The sequence below is a fragment of the Microcaecilia unicolor genome, chromosome 10, assembly GCF_901765095.1.
Source record: "Microcaecilia unicolor chromosome 10, aMicUni1.1, whole genome shotgun sequence".
Classification (NCBI taxonomy): Eukaryota; Metazoa; Chordata; class Amphibia; order Gymnophiona; family Siphonopidae; genus Microcaecilia; species Microcaecilia unicolor.
The window spans coordinates 209,486,071-209,504,198 of NC_044040.1; the positions used below are offsets into that span (position 1 = coordinate 209,486,071).

The window sequence follows — 18,128 nt, forward strand, 5'->3', positions numbered from 1 at the left end:
TTAATGGCAAGATTAACAGGTAGTTATCAGGTCTTTATTCCTCTACCGATTCATCATTATCTTCCTGTGTTGACTTAAAATGTGCTTGGACTGTGAAGAATGCACTGAACTCTTTCAGGATCCATTTCTGAGTCTGGACCTCAGAGCCTGGCTCCTCATCAATAACTTTAAGAAGCCCAAGCAGTACTTGGATCTCTGTCATCTGGAAACTTAAAGTTAAGTAAACTGGCTCTCTGTCAAAAGGAGGTTTATTGCTGATGCATGTTCCTCCCTGGAGGATTAGTTCACTCCTTTAGAAGCCTCTGCTGGTTAAAGCCCTTTCTACCCTGACACAAAACAGGCACTACCTTATCTCCAGGCAGATGCAAACAACCCCGTCCACTCTTCTGGCAACTGTTTAAATTTGTCAGTTTCTCATACAGATGTTCAAATGCTGCTATTATAAATAAACTGCTTCCTCGAGTTGCTCCGCAGTCCTTTTAGCGGATCTGTTCAGGGGGTGGATCTTGCTCTATGAAATGCTTTTATAAAAATGTTATGTTTTTTCCTTCAAAGTTTAAAGGGCTCTTTTACTAACATGCAACAAAAAGTGGCCTTAGCGCACCCTTAGGTGGGTCTTTCCTGCACGCTAAGGCCAATTCTACCATGGTTGGAAAACGGCCAATTTTCCATTTTCCGATTTAATGGCAATGCACTAATGTTGACATTATCGTGCGGCCATTAACAAAAATTAGCCTGTAAGCCCTTTCCACCACCTATTTTGTAGACAGTAAAGGCTCAAATACTAATCCTGCGCTGATTAGTGGGGAAATGCCGACTTTTCGTCCCCCAGACACACCGTCTCGGCTAAAAAATAAAAAATATTTTTTAGTGCATGGGTAGCATGGTATATTTGCAACTTAGTAAAAGGAATCCTAATGATTTTAATTGATGAACAATGGACTGGGAAAAGACAAGTTTCACTGGGTCCATCCATTAAAATCTTAATGAAATGTATCACTACTACCACTACTTATCATTTCTATAGTGCTACTAGACATACGCAGTACTGTACACTTGAACATGAAGAGACAGTCCCTGCGCGACAGAGCTTACAATCTAATTAGGACAAACAGGACAAAAAAGGAATAAGGGAGTCACTAATGTGGGAATGATAAAACATGGGTACTGAACAAGTGAGTAAGGGTTAGGAGTTAAAAGCAGCATCACAAAGGTAGGCTTTTAGCCTAGATTTGAAGACGGCCAGAGCTGGAGCTTGATGTACCAGCTTAGGAAGTCTATTCCAGGCATATGGTGCTGCAAGATAAAAGGAACAGAGTCTGGAGTTGGCAGTGGAGGAGAAGGGTGCAGATAAGAGATTTACTCAGTGAACAAAGTTTTCAGGGAGGAGTGTAGGGAGAGATAAGAGTGGAGAGGTATTGAGGAGCTGCAGACTGAATGCACTTGTAAGTCAATAAGAGGAGATTGAACTGTATGCGGAAACAGATAGGGAGCCAATGAAATGACTTGAGGAGAGGGTTAATATGTGCATAGTGACACTGGTGGAATATAAGTCGTGCAGCAGAATTTTGAACACATTGAAGGGGAAAGAGATGGCTTAGTGGGAGACCTGTGAGAAGTAAGTTGCAATAGTCTAAGCGAGAAGTGATAAGCTTTCAAATTTATCTGGACAAATAGCCAGCAACTACAGGTGTGTAAACCTTTTAATCAGCTATTCTTGTGAATGATAAGTGTTGTAAAGATTTGCTTTTCGTATGCTCAGTGTATCAGCTAATCCCTATTAGGTCAATGCTCAGAAAAATATCTACAGCCCAATATTCCAAAGGGTTTAACTCTTAACCCCGCTGAGTGACCCGGCACATGATACCAGTGGCACTTAACCAGTGAGTGCCGATGAATATCGCTGCTAACTGGCCACCTTCTAACCAGTTAGGTTAGGGGCAAAGAGTGGGTGGAGCACCTATTTAGACAGTTAACAACGATTTTCAATCTACTAACCGGCTAAGTGCATAAAGTTAGAACCACTTTCCCCTGCAACTAGTATAGAAATGCCTGCAAGACCCAATGAACAACCCTCAGTTCCAGGCGGTTGATTGGCCACAAAGCCTCTGCCTAAAACCACATGCCTTGTGCCAACTGATCCAAACAGTGGGCTCCTCAACCAGAAAGACTGGCATCCATGGTTACCACTACCCAGTCTGGAGCTGCCAGGGAGACGACCCTCCCCAGATTGTTCAGGTGCAGCCACCAGTGCATCGCAAACCTGGACAGGGCAGTTCAAGGCAGCCTAACCTGATAGTTGCCTGATAAGGGTGACAACCAGCTGAGAAGGGTCAGTTGAAGGGGTCTCAAGTGGAACCTTGCCTGAGGAAGAATGTCCAGCGTGACCACCATGGTGCCTAACATCCGCATGTAATCCCACGCTCGAGGGCAGGAAGCCGCAGAAGGCTGGAAACCTGATCGTGAAGCTTTAGTCACCGAGCTTCTGGAAGAACAACATCCCCTGCTAGCATGTTGAAGATGACTCTGAGATACTCAAGCGACTGAGAGGGCGTCAGACGACTTGGAAAGATTGACTACCCACCCGAAAAAGTTAGATTGACTGGTTTGTTGCTTGCATACTCTCCGACAAGAAAGATGCCTTGATCAGACAATCATCTCAGGTAAGGATGTACCCAGATACCTTCTCTGGGAAGAAAAGCTGCCACCACCACCATAACTTCAGAGGAGGTTCTTGGCTCTGTTGCGAGTCTGAAGGACATGGCATGGAACTGATAGTGATCCCCTAGCAAGGAAAAGTAAACAAAATGCTGATGAGATGACCAAATGGGAAAATGTAAATATGCCTCCTTCAGGTCTAGCGAGGTTAAGAAACTCTCCTGGTCATATGGATGCTACTACAAGGTTTCCATACAGAAGTGCTGGACTCTGAGAGCCCTGTTGATATATTTGAAGTTGAAAATGGGCTACAAGGTGCCGCCCTTTTTGGGCACTACAAAGTATATGGAATAGCGGTTGCGACCCAGCTCTAAAGGCAGAACCATTTGAACCGCACCCAAACGCACTAATTCGCTGAGCATTGTTTTGACTGCCAGTATCTTGGCGGGAGCCTTGCAAGGGGACTCCAAGAAGAAATCTGCTAGCAGACAAGCAAACTCCAGTTTGTAACCATCTCTGATGACTTCTAAGACACTGGTCTGACGTGACCCTGGTCCATTCCTCCAGAAAGAGAGACAGTCGTCCACCAATAGTGAGGTCTGGAGAATGGACCAAGGAACCCATCATTGGGAAGCATGGGCCGCCAAAGCCAACTGGGCACTAGAAGCAGAGGAGCATCTGTTGCTCCAAAAGGACTACTGCTTCTGCTGCAAGTGTGGTCTCTGAAAGGAGCCTGATCTCACTAAACCTGGAGTGAGACTGAGATGAACGGAGTGAATTTCTAGCCCTTGGACTTCCCCAGATCCTGGACAATTTTCTCCAAATCAACACTTTCCCTGAAAGGGAAGGCATACTAGATGAGACTTAAGAGGCCGTGTCCACAGCCCAATGCCTGATCCCATAACCACTAAGGAAATCTTCTTCACGAAGGCTCAAGAAAACCATACAAGTCCACCAGGTAAGCCAAATCAGCCTCCAAGAAAGGCAGGCACTGGATTAAGTCGTCTGCTGAGAACACCTTTTGCACCCAAGTAAGGCACGCATGGGCTGCACAGCAACCGCAAATAGTGGTTTGCCAAGCACAAAGCTGCCACTTCAAAGGACAGCTTGAGATGACTCCAACTGCCTATCCTGAACATCCTTGAGGGCCGTGCTTCCCTCAATAGGCAAGGTCATCTTTTTGGCAACAGTCGTGATTAAGGAGTCCACCTTAGGAAGCCACAGGGACTCCTCGGCAGGAAAGGGATAGAGCAAAAACATAGCTTGTGCAACCCTCAGTCTTGCCTCCAGGGTGTCCTACTGTATCAAGGACCTTCATGGCTGCATGGTTTTAGGAGGGCACTTCATACTCAACATCATCGGGTGAGTGGTAGCCTCCGAGGAGAGGGGCTCCAGAGAAGAAACATCAAGGGGTTCCAGTGCTTGTGTTATAGGAGCGAGCAACTCTTCATTGTGGAAGAGCCAAGACACTGTGGGATCATCCCCTTCCTCCAATGGATCTGACAGCAAGTGGCAAGATCCCCCAGAGAAGGGACTGTCAGACCCATGCTCCCATACTGAGACCTCAACAAAATCTCTGGAAGGTCCACACGAGCTCTTTTGGGCTGTAACTCAGAAGCTTCCAGGGGGACAGAAGGAGGCTGAGAGCCCAGGGGTCTCTTCAACAAAGAAGTCATATACATCAGCAGCATAAACTCCAGGAAGAACGGAATGCCTGATGCGTCAGCTCCCAAAGCGACCAAATCTGACCCCCCCCCCCCCCCACCCAAAGTTCTGGATACCACCAACAATGAGGGGGTCAGCAAGTTGCTAAGAACCTCATGGCAATTCAGCATGAGAAGAATGCATGGGCACATCAAAGATGACACCCGCGGCAGCATGGGTTGAGTGATGCACCACAGAGCACGTCAACCTCACGGAGGTTCCCAGGCTGTCCTATGTCTGTAAGTTGGTCGGCTACAGGCTCCTAGAAGTGGAGCAAGAACAAGAGACACAGAGTCCCGATGCTGCTCTCCAGCTCCTGCACCAGGAGCAGCACTTGACAGATTCGGCGGGGTGGCCATGAAACAAATAAATGAAACTGGCTTCCAATGAAAGCTAAAATAATCTTCAAAACCTGCACATTCATTTACAAAATAATACATGGTTTGGCACCTGAATACATGTTGGATTTAATTCATTTACCAGCTCGAAATGCATCCGTTAAATCCAGAAAATACCTTATACTTGATTATCCTAACTATAAAAACATTAATTTGAAGTCTATATTATGCAAAGATTTCTCACATAGGCAGTAAATGGTGGAATAATTTACCAGTTGAAATGAAATGAATCTCTATTTAATATTCCAAAAATTTCTGAAAACTTTTCTCTTTGAAAAATTCCTGAAATAAGTATGTTATCCATTGAATTCTAGTATTTATGTAAAAGCCTATCAACTCTAGCAAAGTTGCTTTAACTGATCGATCTTTACATCAATATTTGTATCTGTTTTTACTTAACTGTTGGCTGCTTCAGACGGTTTTGCTTTCAGTTTCGCTGCTCTGTTTTGTTTTTGCGTGTGTGTGTTTTTGTTTTTTTTAAAGAGGCAGGAGATCCAAGCACAGTGTACCAAAGTACACTGATGGAATTCAGCAGCTAAGCCAAAGGAGCAGCAGTGGGGAGAAGGGAGGAATATATATATCCCTGAGCCCTCAAAATAGGGACTCAACTCCAGAGCTCTACTGGGTCTGTGGGTCAGGTGAGGAGCTACAATCAATCTAGAGCTGCACGTTATGTCCATCCAACTGATAGATAGAGAGAATACTGGAAATAAGCCGGCTGCACAGTATTCTATATGGCAGAGCTCTGGTGTTCTCTCTACGTCCACCTGCTGGTAGATGGGCATAACCCGCAATCTGCAGGACACCATGGAAGGGTGAGATGAAACAGAACGGACGGGCACTGCACCCAGTTGCTCACTATCCATGCAATCACTCAGTTAAATGAACATTCTGATCTGTTATCTCATGTATACACTTGAACAGACAGAATCTAGCTACTCACTTGTATACTTGAATATCACCTCCAACTATGTACCCCACGCACATTCATTACCAAAATATCTAATCTGAGTACTTGAAAGTTGCATAGACAAACAGGCCTGTGTGTTACACTTTTAGCACACATGTTCCAGCTCTCGGCTGTGACTACTGTGTGACCAGTTTGATGATTTCCCCAAGAACCATAGAGACCATGTACAAAAGATCACTGATCAGGAAGAGAAAAGGGAAAGGTTTTGCATGAAGGGACAAAGAGAAATGAGTGGAATGTGAAGCCTAGGTGGGCTGCCAGGTCTCTGCTGCCAATTTCTTGCTTCTTCTACTACTACTACTATTTAGCATTTCTATAGCGCTACAAGGCGTACGCAGCGCTGCACAAACATAGAAGAAAGACAGTCCCTGCTCAAAGAGCTTACAATCTAATAGACAAAAAAATAAAGTAAGCAAATCAAATCAATTAATGTGAACGGGAAGGAAGAGAGGAGGGTAGGTGGAGGCGAGTGGTTACAAGTGGTTACGAGTCAAAAGCAATGTTAAAGAGGTGGGCTTTCAGTCTAGATTTAAAGGTGGCCAAAGATGGGGCAAGACGTAGGGGCTCAGGAAGTTTATTCTCCAAGTAAATGAGTGTGCAGGAGGAGAGCTGTTCAGCTATAGTATTCCCAATTGGAAACGGAACATCTTGTCATGTAATGTATGATCAGGAAGTGTTTAAAATCTGTCACCAATCGTCTATTAAATTTCAAGAAAGAAAAGCAACCATTTTCTAAAAGGAAGAAATATATCCTTAAAAAGGAAACCTTCCAATGCACCACAGTGCAATCATGAGCTCTAAAACATCCCAGCCTCCTCTGTCCAGGGCCGCCGAGAGACTGGGTCGGGCCCAGGGCAAGGCCCCCCCCCCCCCCCCCGCTGCCCCCCCCAGAGGTCGTCGTCGCTCCCCCTCCACCTGCCCCCTCCGTCCACCACGGGCCAGGCCCCCCTGAATTCAAATCATAGTGCCTCACCTCGACCTCGCTCCTTGTGAAAGAAGCGCAGTAGCGGCAGTCTGCAAATCGCCTCCCTTCGGGCCTTCCCTCCCTGTGTCGCGCCTTCGTCTGACGTAACTTGCGTGAGGGCGGGACACAGGGAGGGAAGGCCCGAAGGGAGGCGATCTGCAGACTGCCGCTGCTGTGCTTCTTTCACATGGAGCAAGGTCGAGGTGAGGTGCTATGATTTGAATTCAGGCGGGCCCGGCCCGGTGGTGGGTGGAGGGGACTGCGGCGCCGGGCCCCCTTTGGAGGCCCAGGCCCGGGAAATTTTGTCCCCCCTGCCCCCCTCCCCCTCTCAACGGCCCTGCCTCTGCCCATATGAAATGCAGAGAGCAGAATGGAGGTTGGAAAGAGAAGGGGGGAGAGAGTGAATGAGAAATAAGAGAAACAAGTCCCAACAAGCCTTATAGACACTCAGCAGAAGGGAAACACAAACTCAGGAAACAATGATCTGCTGCCTGGGGGATGCCAAGGCATCAGACTCTGATGAACAGTAAACAGAGGCAGGAGGCCTGGCGCACGGCTCCTTCTGCTTGCTAATCCCTCAGAGCACTACTGAACAGGCTGGCTGATGCCATCTTGTGTAGTGATTCAGCAGAGCATGTGGCTCAGAACAGCCAGAGCGCTCACAAAAATGTAGTTGCTTGGCTTCCCCTGTTTACCTTCCTCTAAGCCCAAGAGCAAATCACATCTATTGAAGGCTGCAGCCAGAAGAATTCCTCAGCAGCGCTTTGCTGGGATGCTGAACAAAATGTGACATCGAACAGTTCTAGAAAATTATCAAGGCTATCTTTACTAAAAGTTAGAATGAAGGGTCGCTATTCCTGTTCAGCTTTTATTTCCAAATCAAAATTACTTCATTTATTCAGTGAAGCTTCTTTATTAGGCTTTCTTGTAGAAATAAGAAAGAAAGAAATGCCATGGCAAACAGCACCAAAGGTCTGCTATCCTTTACAGCCCCCTGACCACCTCAGGCAGATCAGCATACCACCCAGTGTTCAGTGCTAAATACCAGAAAAGATAACCTGAAGCGTTAATGCTTCAACTCTGCTGACCAAAAGGATATTGCAAGTTTCTGTATCAGCGGTAGCCTTCATCTTACTGTTCCCTATTGTTTGTGGTTATTTATACCAGTACTGCAGTTAAAAAAAAAAAAAATCCTCCCTATTAAACAGTAAATCAGACTACCAGGCAGACGCTGATGTACTGAGAACTGCTACTCAGCATCAATGTGAGAAGCCTTCGAAGAATGAACTACTAAAACTTGCTACACCTAAAATCACCAAGAATTATTTTAAGGGAGTGGAGGAGTGGTTAGGGTGGTGGACTCTGGTCCTGGGGAACTGAGTTCGATTCTCACTTCAGGCACAGCTCCTTGTGACACTGGGGCAAGTCACTTAACCCTCCATTGCCCCAGGTATAAGTACCTGTATATGTAAGCCGCATTGAGCCTGCCATGAGTGGGAAAGCGCGGGGTACAAATGTAACAACAACATGGAATGTTGCTACTATTGAGATTCTGTTGCTACTATTGGAGATTCTACATGAAATGTTGCTATTCCACTAGCAGCATTCCATGTAGAAGCCTGCCCTTGCAGATCAGCAACGCGGCCGCGCAGGCTTCTGTTTCTGTGAGTCTGACGTCCTGCACGACTCACAGAAACAGAAGCCTGCGTGGCCACATTGAGTGGCCTAGTGGTTAGAGTGGTGGACTTTGGTCCTGGGGAACTGAGTTCAATTCCCACTCCAGGCACAGGCAGCTCCTTGTGACTCTGGGCAAGTCACTTAACCCTCCATTGCCCCAGGTACAAATAAGTACCTGTATATGTAAGCCGCATTGAGCCTGCCATGAATGGGAAAGCACGGGGTACAAATGTAACTAAAAAAAAAAAAAAAAAGATCTGCTCAGAATTAACTTCCACTTTCAATCAGTCCTGCTGCTGAATCATACCCAGGAAGTACTGTACCTACTCTTCCATTTTTAAGTAAGATTTACAAAAATTGCAGCCTACACAAACACTGAGTTTAATTTTTTTCTTTAAATAGTTTTGATAGCTCTAGCTCAACTAGCTGTCTACTGAGGTGAGAATCATGTTTAAATTTTTTTGTATTTTATACAGAGTATTAAATGGTGATTGTGCAGGATATATGCTTTCACATTTTGAATTTTCCAATAGTAATAGGAATAGGAGATTGTATAATAATCCTCTTTCTCTTTTCCTTTAGTGAAAGGGACCCCCCCCCCCCCCCACAAACTTAATGAAAATCTCTTTGCTTTTCAGGCTCCAAAATTTCAGAAGCAAATTGCCTTACGTCTTCAATACTCAAATTCTTATCCATGTTTTAGGGAAAATGTAAAGACTTTTCTCTTTAAAAGATATTTTCATTGTTAGTTTTATTGTATGAGGGGTTTGTTGTGTATTTTGAGATATATTTTCCTTTGTTCATGAGTGTAATTCCCAAGTGATTATCTTGGTTTCTTTTTTTGATTTTGAACTACTGAAAACCATGAGGTACTAGCGATACATAAATAAATAATAATAATTTCAAAGTCAGTGCACTACAGGTCAGATTTTTGTTTACTATTAAAAACAAGAAATACAATGGTTTCACTTATGGAGCCTCGGTAAAGGAAATGCCAACGTGCAACTATATCGCTAGACAACACGTAGGTTTGATACTTCAGCCATCAAAAAGCTAACACAGCCTAGCAACAATGTCCACTCCTCGTTAATTATCATCAGTACCAACAGATGCATACAGAGGGGACAAGCCTGGGCACATCAACTGCACTGACACATCTCAGAAGCTTTCTTATAAAGGGACTAGAGCAGGAATCTCTGTAGCTGCTGAATTTAAAGAAACACGAAGGGGCCTTTTTAGTAAAGGGCTGGCATGCGGCAACAGGCTTGTCACGTGCCAATCCTGAACTACCGCTGGGCTACCAGCGGTAGTTCCCACCCCCAGTGCGTACTATTTCCAGTGCTACAGTAGTTTTTTTTATTTTTGTAGTGCTGGAACTTAACCGCACAGCCATTCCCCCCCCCCCCCTCAAAAAAAATGGCCAGCCTTTTACCTGCTGCGGTGTCAAAAACACGTGCTAACGCTAGCGCAGAATCCTTTTTATTATTTTTTTTTCTTACATTTGTACCCCACGCTTTCCCACTCATAGCAGGCTCAATGCGGCTTACATGGGCAATGGAGGGTTAAGTGACTTGCCCAGAGTCACAAGGAGCTGCCTGTGCCTGCAGTGGGAATCGAACCCAGTTCCCCAGGACCAAAGGCCACCACTCTAACCACTAGGCCACTCAATGTGGCCGTGCAGGCTTCTGTTTCTGTGAGTCTGACGTCCTGCACGTACGTCAGACTCACAGAAACAGAAGCCTGCGCGGCTGCGTTGCTGATCTGCAAGGGCAGGCTTCTACATGGAATGTTGCTAGTGGAATAGCAACATTAACATTCCATGTAGAATCTCCAATAGTAGCAACAGAATCTCAATTGTAGCAACATTCCATCTAGAATCTCCAATAGTAGCAACATTCCATGTTGTTGTTACATTTGTACCCCGCGCTTTCCCACTCATAGCAGGTTCAATGCAGCTTACATATTATATACAGGTACTTATTTGTACCTGGGGCAATGGAGGGTTAAGTGACTTGCCCAGAGTCACAAGGAGCTGCCTGTGCCTGCAGTGGGAATTGAACCCAGTTCCCCAGGACCAAAGTCCACCACTCTAACCACTAGGCCACTCCTCCACCGCAGCTTAGTAAAAGGACTCCTGTGTGAGATGAGGGATTTCCCTCCCTGTAGGGCGCTCGTGGACACACCATCATACACTATGTATAGAATCCAAAAATGAGAGATGGCGCTGGGTGCTGTAGATAACTGTCACAAATTGGCTGCAGTGAAAAAGAGGTTCAGGCTTTGTAGCAAACTAGGCCTGTGGATCTCTCAGACCTGATATTTCACTGGATTTCAGCAAATGCAAGTAGAGAGGTGTGGTAGCCGTGTTAGTCCACTTTTAAAGGTAATCAATAGAAATCAAACAAAATAAAACATGGAAAAGAAAATACTACTACTTAACACTTCTAAAGCGCTACTAGGGTTACGCAGCGCTGTACAGTTTTACAAAGAAGGACAGTCCCTGCTCATAGGAGCTTTCAATCTAATGGACAAAATGTGCATACAATCAAATTGGGGCAGTCTAGATTTCCTGAATAGAGGTAAAATGGTTATTGGACATAACTTAATACATTTCTTGATTAGCTTTCAAAGGATGCCCTTCTTCGTCAGATCTGAAATAAGCAAGTGTTGGTAGATGACAGTATATATAAGTGAAACATCAAAGCATTTCAGTGACAGTCTAACGGGATGGGGGTGGATAGGTGAGATATGCATGGAGACAGGAGGGTGACAAACAGAGCAATACAACTTTATATCTCGTTACACTGTCACTGAAATGCTTTGATGTTTCACTTATACATACTGTCATCTACCAACATTTGCTTATTTCCGATCTGACGAAGAAGGGCATCCTTTGAAAGCTAATCAAGAAATGTATTAAGTTATGTCCAATAAAAAAGGTATCGTCTTATTTTCTTTTCCATGTTTTATTTTGTTTGATTTCTATTGATTAGCAAATACAAGAATTGTGACAGCCTGATTAAGCTAATGAAGCTTGGCAGAGTTACAAAGTTGGCAAAGATTGTGTAACATACAGCTGGACACAGGCATTTTGAGAAACTCCGATAAGAGATAATTGGGCAAAGATAAGGCCAGGTGCAGAAAAGTTGAATTTAGAGGGGGGCTGAGCGAAGTTTGGAGATAAGCAAACTCACTAAAGTTGAAACTTGGTCATAATTGGATGTATGTGCCAATTATGATGAAACTAGTAAAAAAAGGCCCATTTCTTAACGCAATGAAACGGGCGCTAGCAATGTAATGAGTTCCTGCCATTAATATTTCCACGGTTGTATTCTGAATATAATTGTTGTTTACATGTGGAAGATTTCTTTATATATAATATTTTTTGTGTAAACTGTGTTACAATGTGGTAAAAGTTTTCCTTGTTCAGTCCCTTCAATCAGTTTAACAATCATATCAGAAGAGCTCCTTACTCGTGAGAATGCAACATACAGTTGCCCATGTGAGAGACTGAGAGTGACAGTGTGTTTTTACAGACAGTGTAAGAGAGAGATACACAGAGTGATTGAGTGTGTGTGTGTGTGATGTCTATGTGTGTGATGTCTGTCTGTCTGTCTGTGTGTGTATGAATGACAAAGTGATTAAATGTTTGTCTTCCCTTCCGTTCTGTGCACTTGCCTCCACTGATGTCCGTACCTCCCTGTATATGATTGTTTGTTAGAGATTCAATCCACTCCACTTCCCTCCTCCAAGTTCCGTTCTGTCTGATTGGTGAGGGCAGGGACAGTGAGAGCCAATGAAACGCTGAACTACAGACTTACGAACCCTACACTGCCACAGTGCCAGAGTCAGCTTCAGAATGTTGGAGGTGGCCAAATGTATAGGCTAATAGAAAATAATGATAGAAGGAAAGTATAAATACTGGCAACTTGTTAAGCCAGTCGGAGAATACAGTAAACTGTGAAGGCACCTGATGTGTGTCACGGAGCGCTGCTCTCCCAATATGAGAAATGAAATGACTGATATATGCACTTTGATGATCTTGTGTTAATCCTGCTTTTTGGTAATTAATAAATTTCTCATATTCACCTAATCCCAGTGTCCTTCTGATTACTGACGAGATCTCATAATTATTATATATTCAGTGCAAGGGCAGGGTTCAATTGAGCTGGAAGTTCAAGAAAAAGATAAAGTGTACATATATAGGGGATTCTTCTGGCTTTCAAAGCCCCGTGCGAGCCACTTCAGTCTGGTTTTATCAGCTGAATGATGAACTTTCAGCACGAGGGTATCTATGGTGAGCCGTACTGATTGATGCACGAGATATTTACCACTAACAAAATATTCTGGATTAAGCCAGTACACATTAGCAACATTTGAACGGGCAAATCCCAACACAGAACGGAGACACATGCTGGAAAAATTCAAGTGCACCAATATGATCAAAACTATTTGGCAGAGCTCTCCCTGCTACTGAGACAGACATGGGGAAGCCACTGTTTGCCCCGGGATTGGAACGTGCTACTATTTGGGTTTCTGCCAGGTACTTGTGACCTGGAATGTCCACTGTTGGAAACAGGATACTGGGCTAGATGGACCACTGGTCTGACCCCCAGTATGCCTATTCTTATGGCATTCCTTTAATCCTTTTCCCCTTCTTTATTACCCATTCCCACCCTCAATGGCTTGCCTGGAAGATGGTAAACTCTTGATGACCTAGAAGCTTGGTGTACCCTTTGAGATTAAGCCTGCAGCAGAGCTTCAAAGGACACTAACAAGATACAAAAATGCTTTCTGGCATCAGGCTTGAGTCTCCTGTACGGACATGCTACAATGTGAGCTTGGTTTAAGCTTTCTACAGATGTCCAAGATACATTAGTGCTCCTCTGGCCTCATCACACTACAAGTATATGCTGGAAGAGAGGAGGGAGAGAGGAGACATGATAGAAACTTTTTAATATCTCAAGGGCATTTATTTACAAGAGAGCCTTTTTCAAATGAAGGAGAGCTCTGGAATGAGGGGGCATATGACAAAGTTAAGAGGGAACAGGCTTAGGAGTAATCTAAGACAGTATTATTTCACAGAAAGGGTGGTGGAGGCATGGAATGGCCTCCCGGTGGAGGTGGTGGAGTCGAGGACTGTTCCAGAATTTAAAAAGGCATGGGATAAGCATGTGGGATCGCTTAGGAACAGGAAGAATTAGGGGTTACAGAGGATGGGGCAGACTGGATGGGTCATATGGCCTTTATCTGCCGTCATGTTTCTATGTTTCTAACATGAGTTGGTTTAAGCTTTCTACAGAAGTCCAGGATATATAAACATCCCTCTAACCTTGTCACAGTACAACATGGGGTTTGGTTTAAGCTTTCTAAAGATTTCTATCTCCGTGCTACATGGGATACAGTCAGCAGCCTTGAGATACATCAGGACATAAGTTGTGCCATACCAAGTCAAACCAAGGGTACACAAAGTCCTGTATTCTGCCTCCAACATGGCCAATCTCAGTCACTAGTACCCAGTAGGATACCAAAGGGTATATTCAGGCCTTGTTGCTGATGTCCAGAGATAAGTGGGTTTCCCAAGTCTACATTGCTAATAACAGTTTATAGGCTTTTCCTCCTTCTTAAACACAGCTATGTTAACTGAAACAAATTGTATAGCTTCATTAATAGATGTTTTTTTCACTCTACACAAAGTTTCAAGGAGTGTCCCCATGTCTTAGTATTATCTGAAAGGGTAAACAACTATTTCCCATTTATCTGCTCTACCCACTCTTGAATTCATTGAGTTTTTCTTGTTCCCAGTCACTCTTTTCAGTAACTATTCCAATTCTGCTATATCTTTTTGGAGATGCAGTGACCAGAACTGCATACAGTACTCAGGATACGGTTGAATCACAGATTGGTAAGAGGTATTATAAAACTTTCCATTCCTAACATTCTACTTTTTGTCACTGCTGCACACTGAGCTCAAGATTTCGATTGTACTGTCCACAATAACTCAAGATATTTTCCTGAATGGTAACTCCTAATATGGGACCCAGTACTGGAAACTTAGGGTCAAGATAATTTCCCCCCTACATGCATCACTTTTTACTCGTCCATATTAAATGTCATCTGTCACTCAGATGTCTAGTTCTCCTGTTTAGCAAGGTCCCTCTGTAATTCCTCACAATCTGCTCATGATGCAACCACTTTGAATATTTATTCAATCATCTGTAAATGTAATAACTTCACCCACTGCTCCTTTTCCCCACTCATTTATAAAAGCAGCGGCCCCAGTACAGCTCCCTGAGGCACCCCATTGTTTCCCTTTCTCTACTGAAACAATTCGCCATTTGGGCCATAACTGACCAGCACCCAGATGCCTATCTGCAGGTTTAAGGTGCTTTCACTTCCTTCATTAAATCCCACAAAACACTCAGCTGCCTTGGCCACTGCCATGCTAAAAACACACATCTCATGAATCTTCCAGAATGTCACGGGGTTTGAGGGCCAGGTACTCACTGAGATCTTCAGCTAGCTGGACTCGTTTTCCGGTTAGTAGATGGACCTTCTTGTCATTATCCTCTGCAAAGTCTTCTAGCACTTCTTTAACATTCTTTTCTAAGCGTCGAACTGGGGAATAAAAAAAATGACACCCAGATGTTAAATACAGAAAAGGAAAGAATCCCCAAACCAATGGGATTCGGGAATGCCTCTGTCCATTTTGCACTAGGGGTGACAGCACCAGGGGCCCCCTAGAACTCCAGTGTTAACACTGCAATTGTACTATGCTTCTTAACCACTACCTGTGTTAACTGGAAAACTGTTTAGCTAAGTATGGAGCACTACACTCTCCAAAAAAACAAATGATGTGAAAAATATACACTAAGGGCCTTTATTCTATAAAGGTTATGCTCCTAAATTTTTTTTTTTTTTTTTGTTACATTTGTACCCCGCACTTTTTCCCACTCATGGCAGGCTCAATGCGGCGGGCAATGGAGGGTTAAGTGACTTGCCCAGAGTCACAAGGAGCTGCCTGTGCCAGGAATCGAACTCAGTTCCTCAGGACCAAAGTCCACCACCCTAACCACTAGGCCACTCCTCCACATGGTTAATTACAAGCTTAATCTAGTTTGGAGCATAAATTATGCTCGTAAATTTAGGAGCATAACATTTATAGAATAAGGCCCTAAGTAACTTTCTACTACCACTGCATCTGCTACTTTGCTGGCTATTGTCCTCTATGGGGGATGCGAACAAACACACATGGTTAACTCTAGGATGGATAACCAGGAAGCACAATGCTTGAAGTTAGACTGCAGGGAATTTCCAAAGAGGAGAAGAGGCTGTGCTAATGATGCCAGATAGGAATACTGGGGAGGAAGCAGCCTAATGGTTAGATCAGTGGACTTAAAACCAGGGATAGGACAGGACTTGATATACCGCCTTTCTGTGGTTACAATCAAATCGGTTTAAATATTATATCCAGGTACTTATTTGTTTTTGTACCAGGGGCAATGGAGGGTTAAGTGACTTGCCCAGAGTCACAATGAGCTACAATGGGAATCGAACCCAGTTCACCAGGATCAAAGCCCACTGCACTAACCAGGGTTGCCAGGTGGAAAATTTTTCCCCCACCCAAATCAGCCCAAAACCCGCCCAAAGTCAAACCCCGCCCCTGACACCCCCACCCCCCGCCATCATCGGCCCCGCCTCCCGTCATCGGCCCCGCCCAGAACGTCACTAACCCTGCCCAAAACGTCACTAGCCCTGCCCCCCCGCGGCCCGAAAAACTACTCAAAAAACCGCCGAAAGACCCCAAAACAAGCCCAAAAAACCGCAACACGCCGCGGGCAAAAATTTCCCGCGGTGGGTCGTGGAAAACCGCCCAATTGGGTGGGAAAACCGCCCACCTGGCAACACTGGCACTAACCACTAGGCTACTCCTCCCACTCCAAGGGAACCCAGCTCAAATCCCACTGCAGCTCCTTGTGATCTTGGGCAAGTCACTTATCCCTCCAATGCCTCAGGAAGAAAACTTACATTGTGAGCCCTCCAGGGACAGAAAAAAATATCTATTGTACCTGAACATACACTACTTCAATAGCTTTTGGGCTTGCAATTGGTATATATATAAAAAATAAAATTAAATAATTTTCTGAGGAACATTCACTCCTTTGGAATTCTGAAAAAAAAAAAACCACAATCATGTCTTTGCTACCCTCAAGTTAAGCCAGTGAATGCAGCTGCTCAGGTGCTCTGCTCACTAACGGAGCCGGTTGAGGGTTCCCATTACACAGTGCTAGAAAATTAATGAATGTGACATCTGGAATTAAAGACAAGGAGAAAAAGCTGGAACAGAAAGAACACAGTACAAGCAGTATCAAATCCCATAAAGTTTAGCACCCAAGGAACAGTGAAGTTCAACAAGAAAAGAGTCCAAGATTGAAAAATCACTTCAATTTATTAATAAATACATCGGTCGTGCTGTCATAACACATGACTCAACACAGCTGTGTTTCAGCACAACGGCCTGCACCAGGAGTCCATTACAACTGTCAATGTTGTAACTCCAGTACGTATGTAATAGTCAGGAGGCAAAGCCAAATGTGTCCTCAAAACACAAGAGTTCGAATGCCTTGCTAAACTATTCTGTGCAAAATGGTAATCTGTGACTGTTTTCACATCTCTGCCTGTTCTGCAACCGATGCTGAAATCAATCCTTCTGGTTCATCCCGTAAAAGTTTATTCATATAGAAATATCCGTCAAGGCCACGTTTCAGCTACTGCCTGCACTGGGGTACAGAAGGGTCGGAAGGCATTCACCTCCACGCGAACGTGAACAACAGTAATGTAAACAGACAACCTTTAATAAAGCACGGGGATGTAGCTCTTGCTTTGCCATTAGCTGTGCAGAGCTCTCGGCATGTTGTAAAACAGATTTCATCCAAGATCTTCAGAGTTTTATGCAGATCTGTATGAGATATCCTGGCAATTGATGGTGATTTACAGTATCGCAAAACAAGATGCTCCATTCACACGCTTTATTAAAACGATGGCTGTTTATAACATTTCTATTCATGTTGGAACAGAGGTGAATCTAGTTTGGAGCATGAATTATGCTCGTAAATTTTACAGGGCTGTAAAGTCAGAGTTGGAAGCAATTTTGGGAGCTGCTGGAGTCGGTAAAAAATGTATCAATTCCGACTCCATCTTCAAAATAAAAACTTATAACATTAGAATATATGGTAAATTTAAACATATATCTAATTTTTAAGAGCAAGCCCGTGAGTTGATGGCAAGACGGAAGTGTGGAGGCCATAATTAGGATGGACTTGGGGAAGATCCGCTGCTTGATTCTAGGATGGGTAGCATAGGGTGTACTGTACTGTTCTGGGATCTTGACAGGTGTTAGTGACCCGAATTGGCCACTGTTGGAAACAGGATGCTGGGCTTGATGGACCTTCGGTCTGTCCCAGTACGGCAACACCTATGTACTTATCTACAAAAAACAACTTTGAGGTGTTTGAAGATACGCAGAGTTGTGTTTTGAAATTTTCAACTTATGGAACAACACATTATTAAGTATAAATGGGAGGTGGTCCAGCTTCATCCTCTGTTTTAAGGACAGTACATTAAGAATTGCTTTTTCTCGGGACGAAAACTTAAAGGACATTGTGAGTCCAGCAGCTTTTACAAGTAAATCAAGTGTACATTCCATAAACTTGGTATTTTGGGGCACTTTAAATGTGATTTCTGTAGTGTATGTTCT

General features: G+C 44.1%; 1 protein-coding gene across 2 annotated transcripts in view; it reads right to left on the reverse strand.

The window, feature by feature from the left end:
- OPA1 (OPA1 mitochondrial dynamin like GTPase) overlaps positions 1-18,128 on the reverse strand; it is a 145,725-nt gene that overhangs the window by 37,683 nt on the left and 89,914 nt on the right. For both annotated transcript variants that reach the window (XM_030217161.1, XM_030217160.1), the window contains one exon: positions 14,879-14,989. In XM_030217161.1, the coding sequence (XP_030073021.1) occupies positions 14,879-14,989 (111 nt within the window). The remainder of the gene's footprint in view (positions 1-14,878; positions 14,990-18,128) is intronic.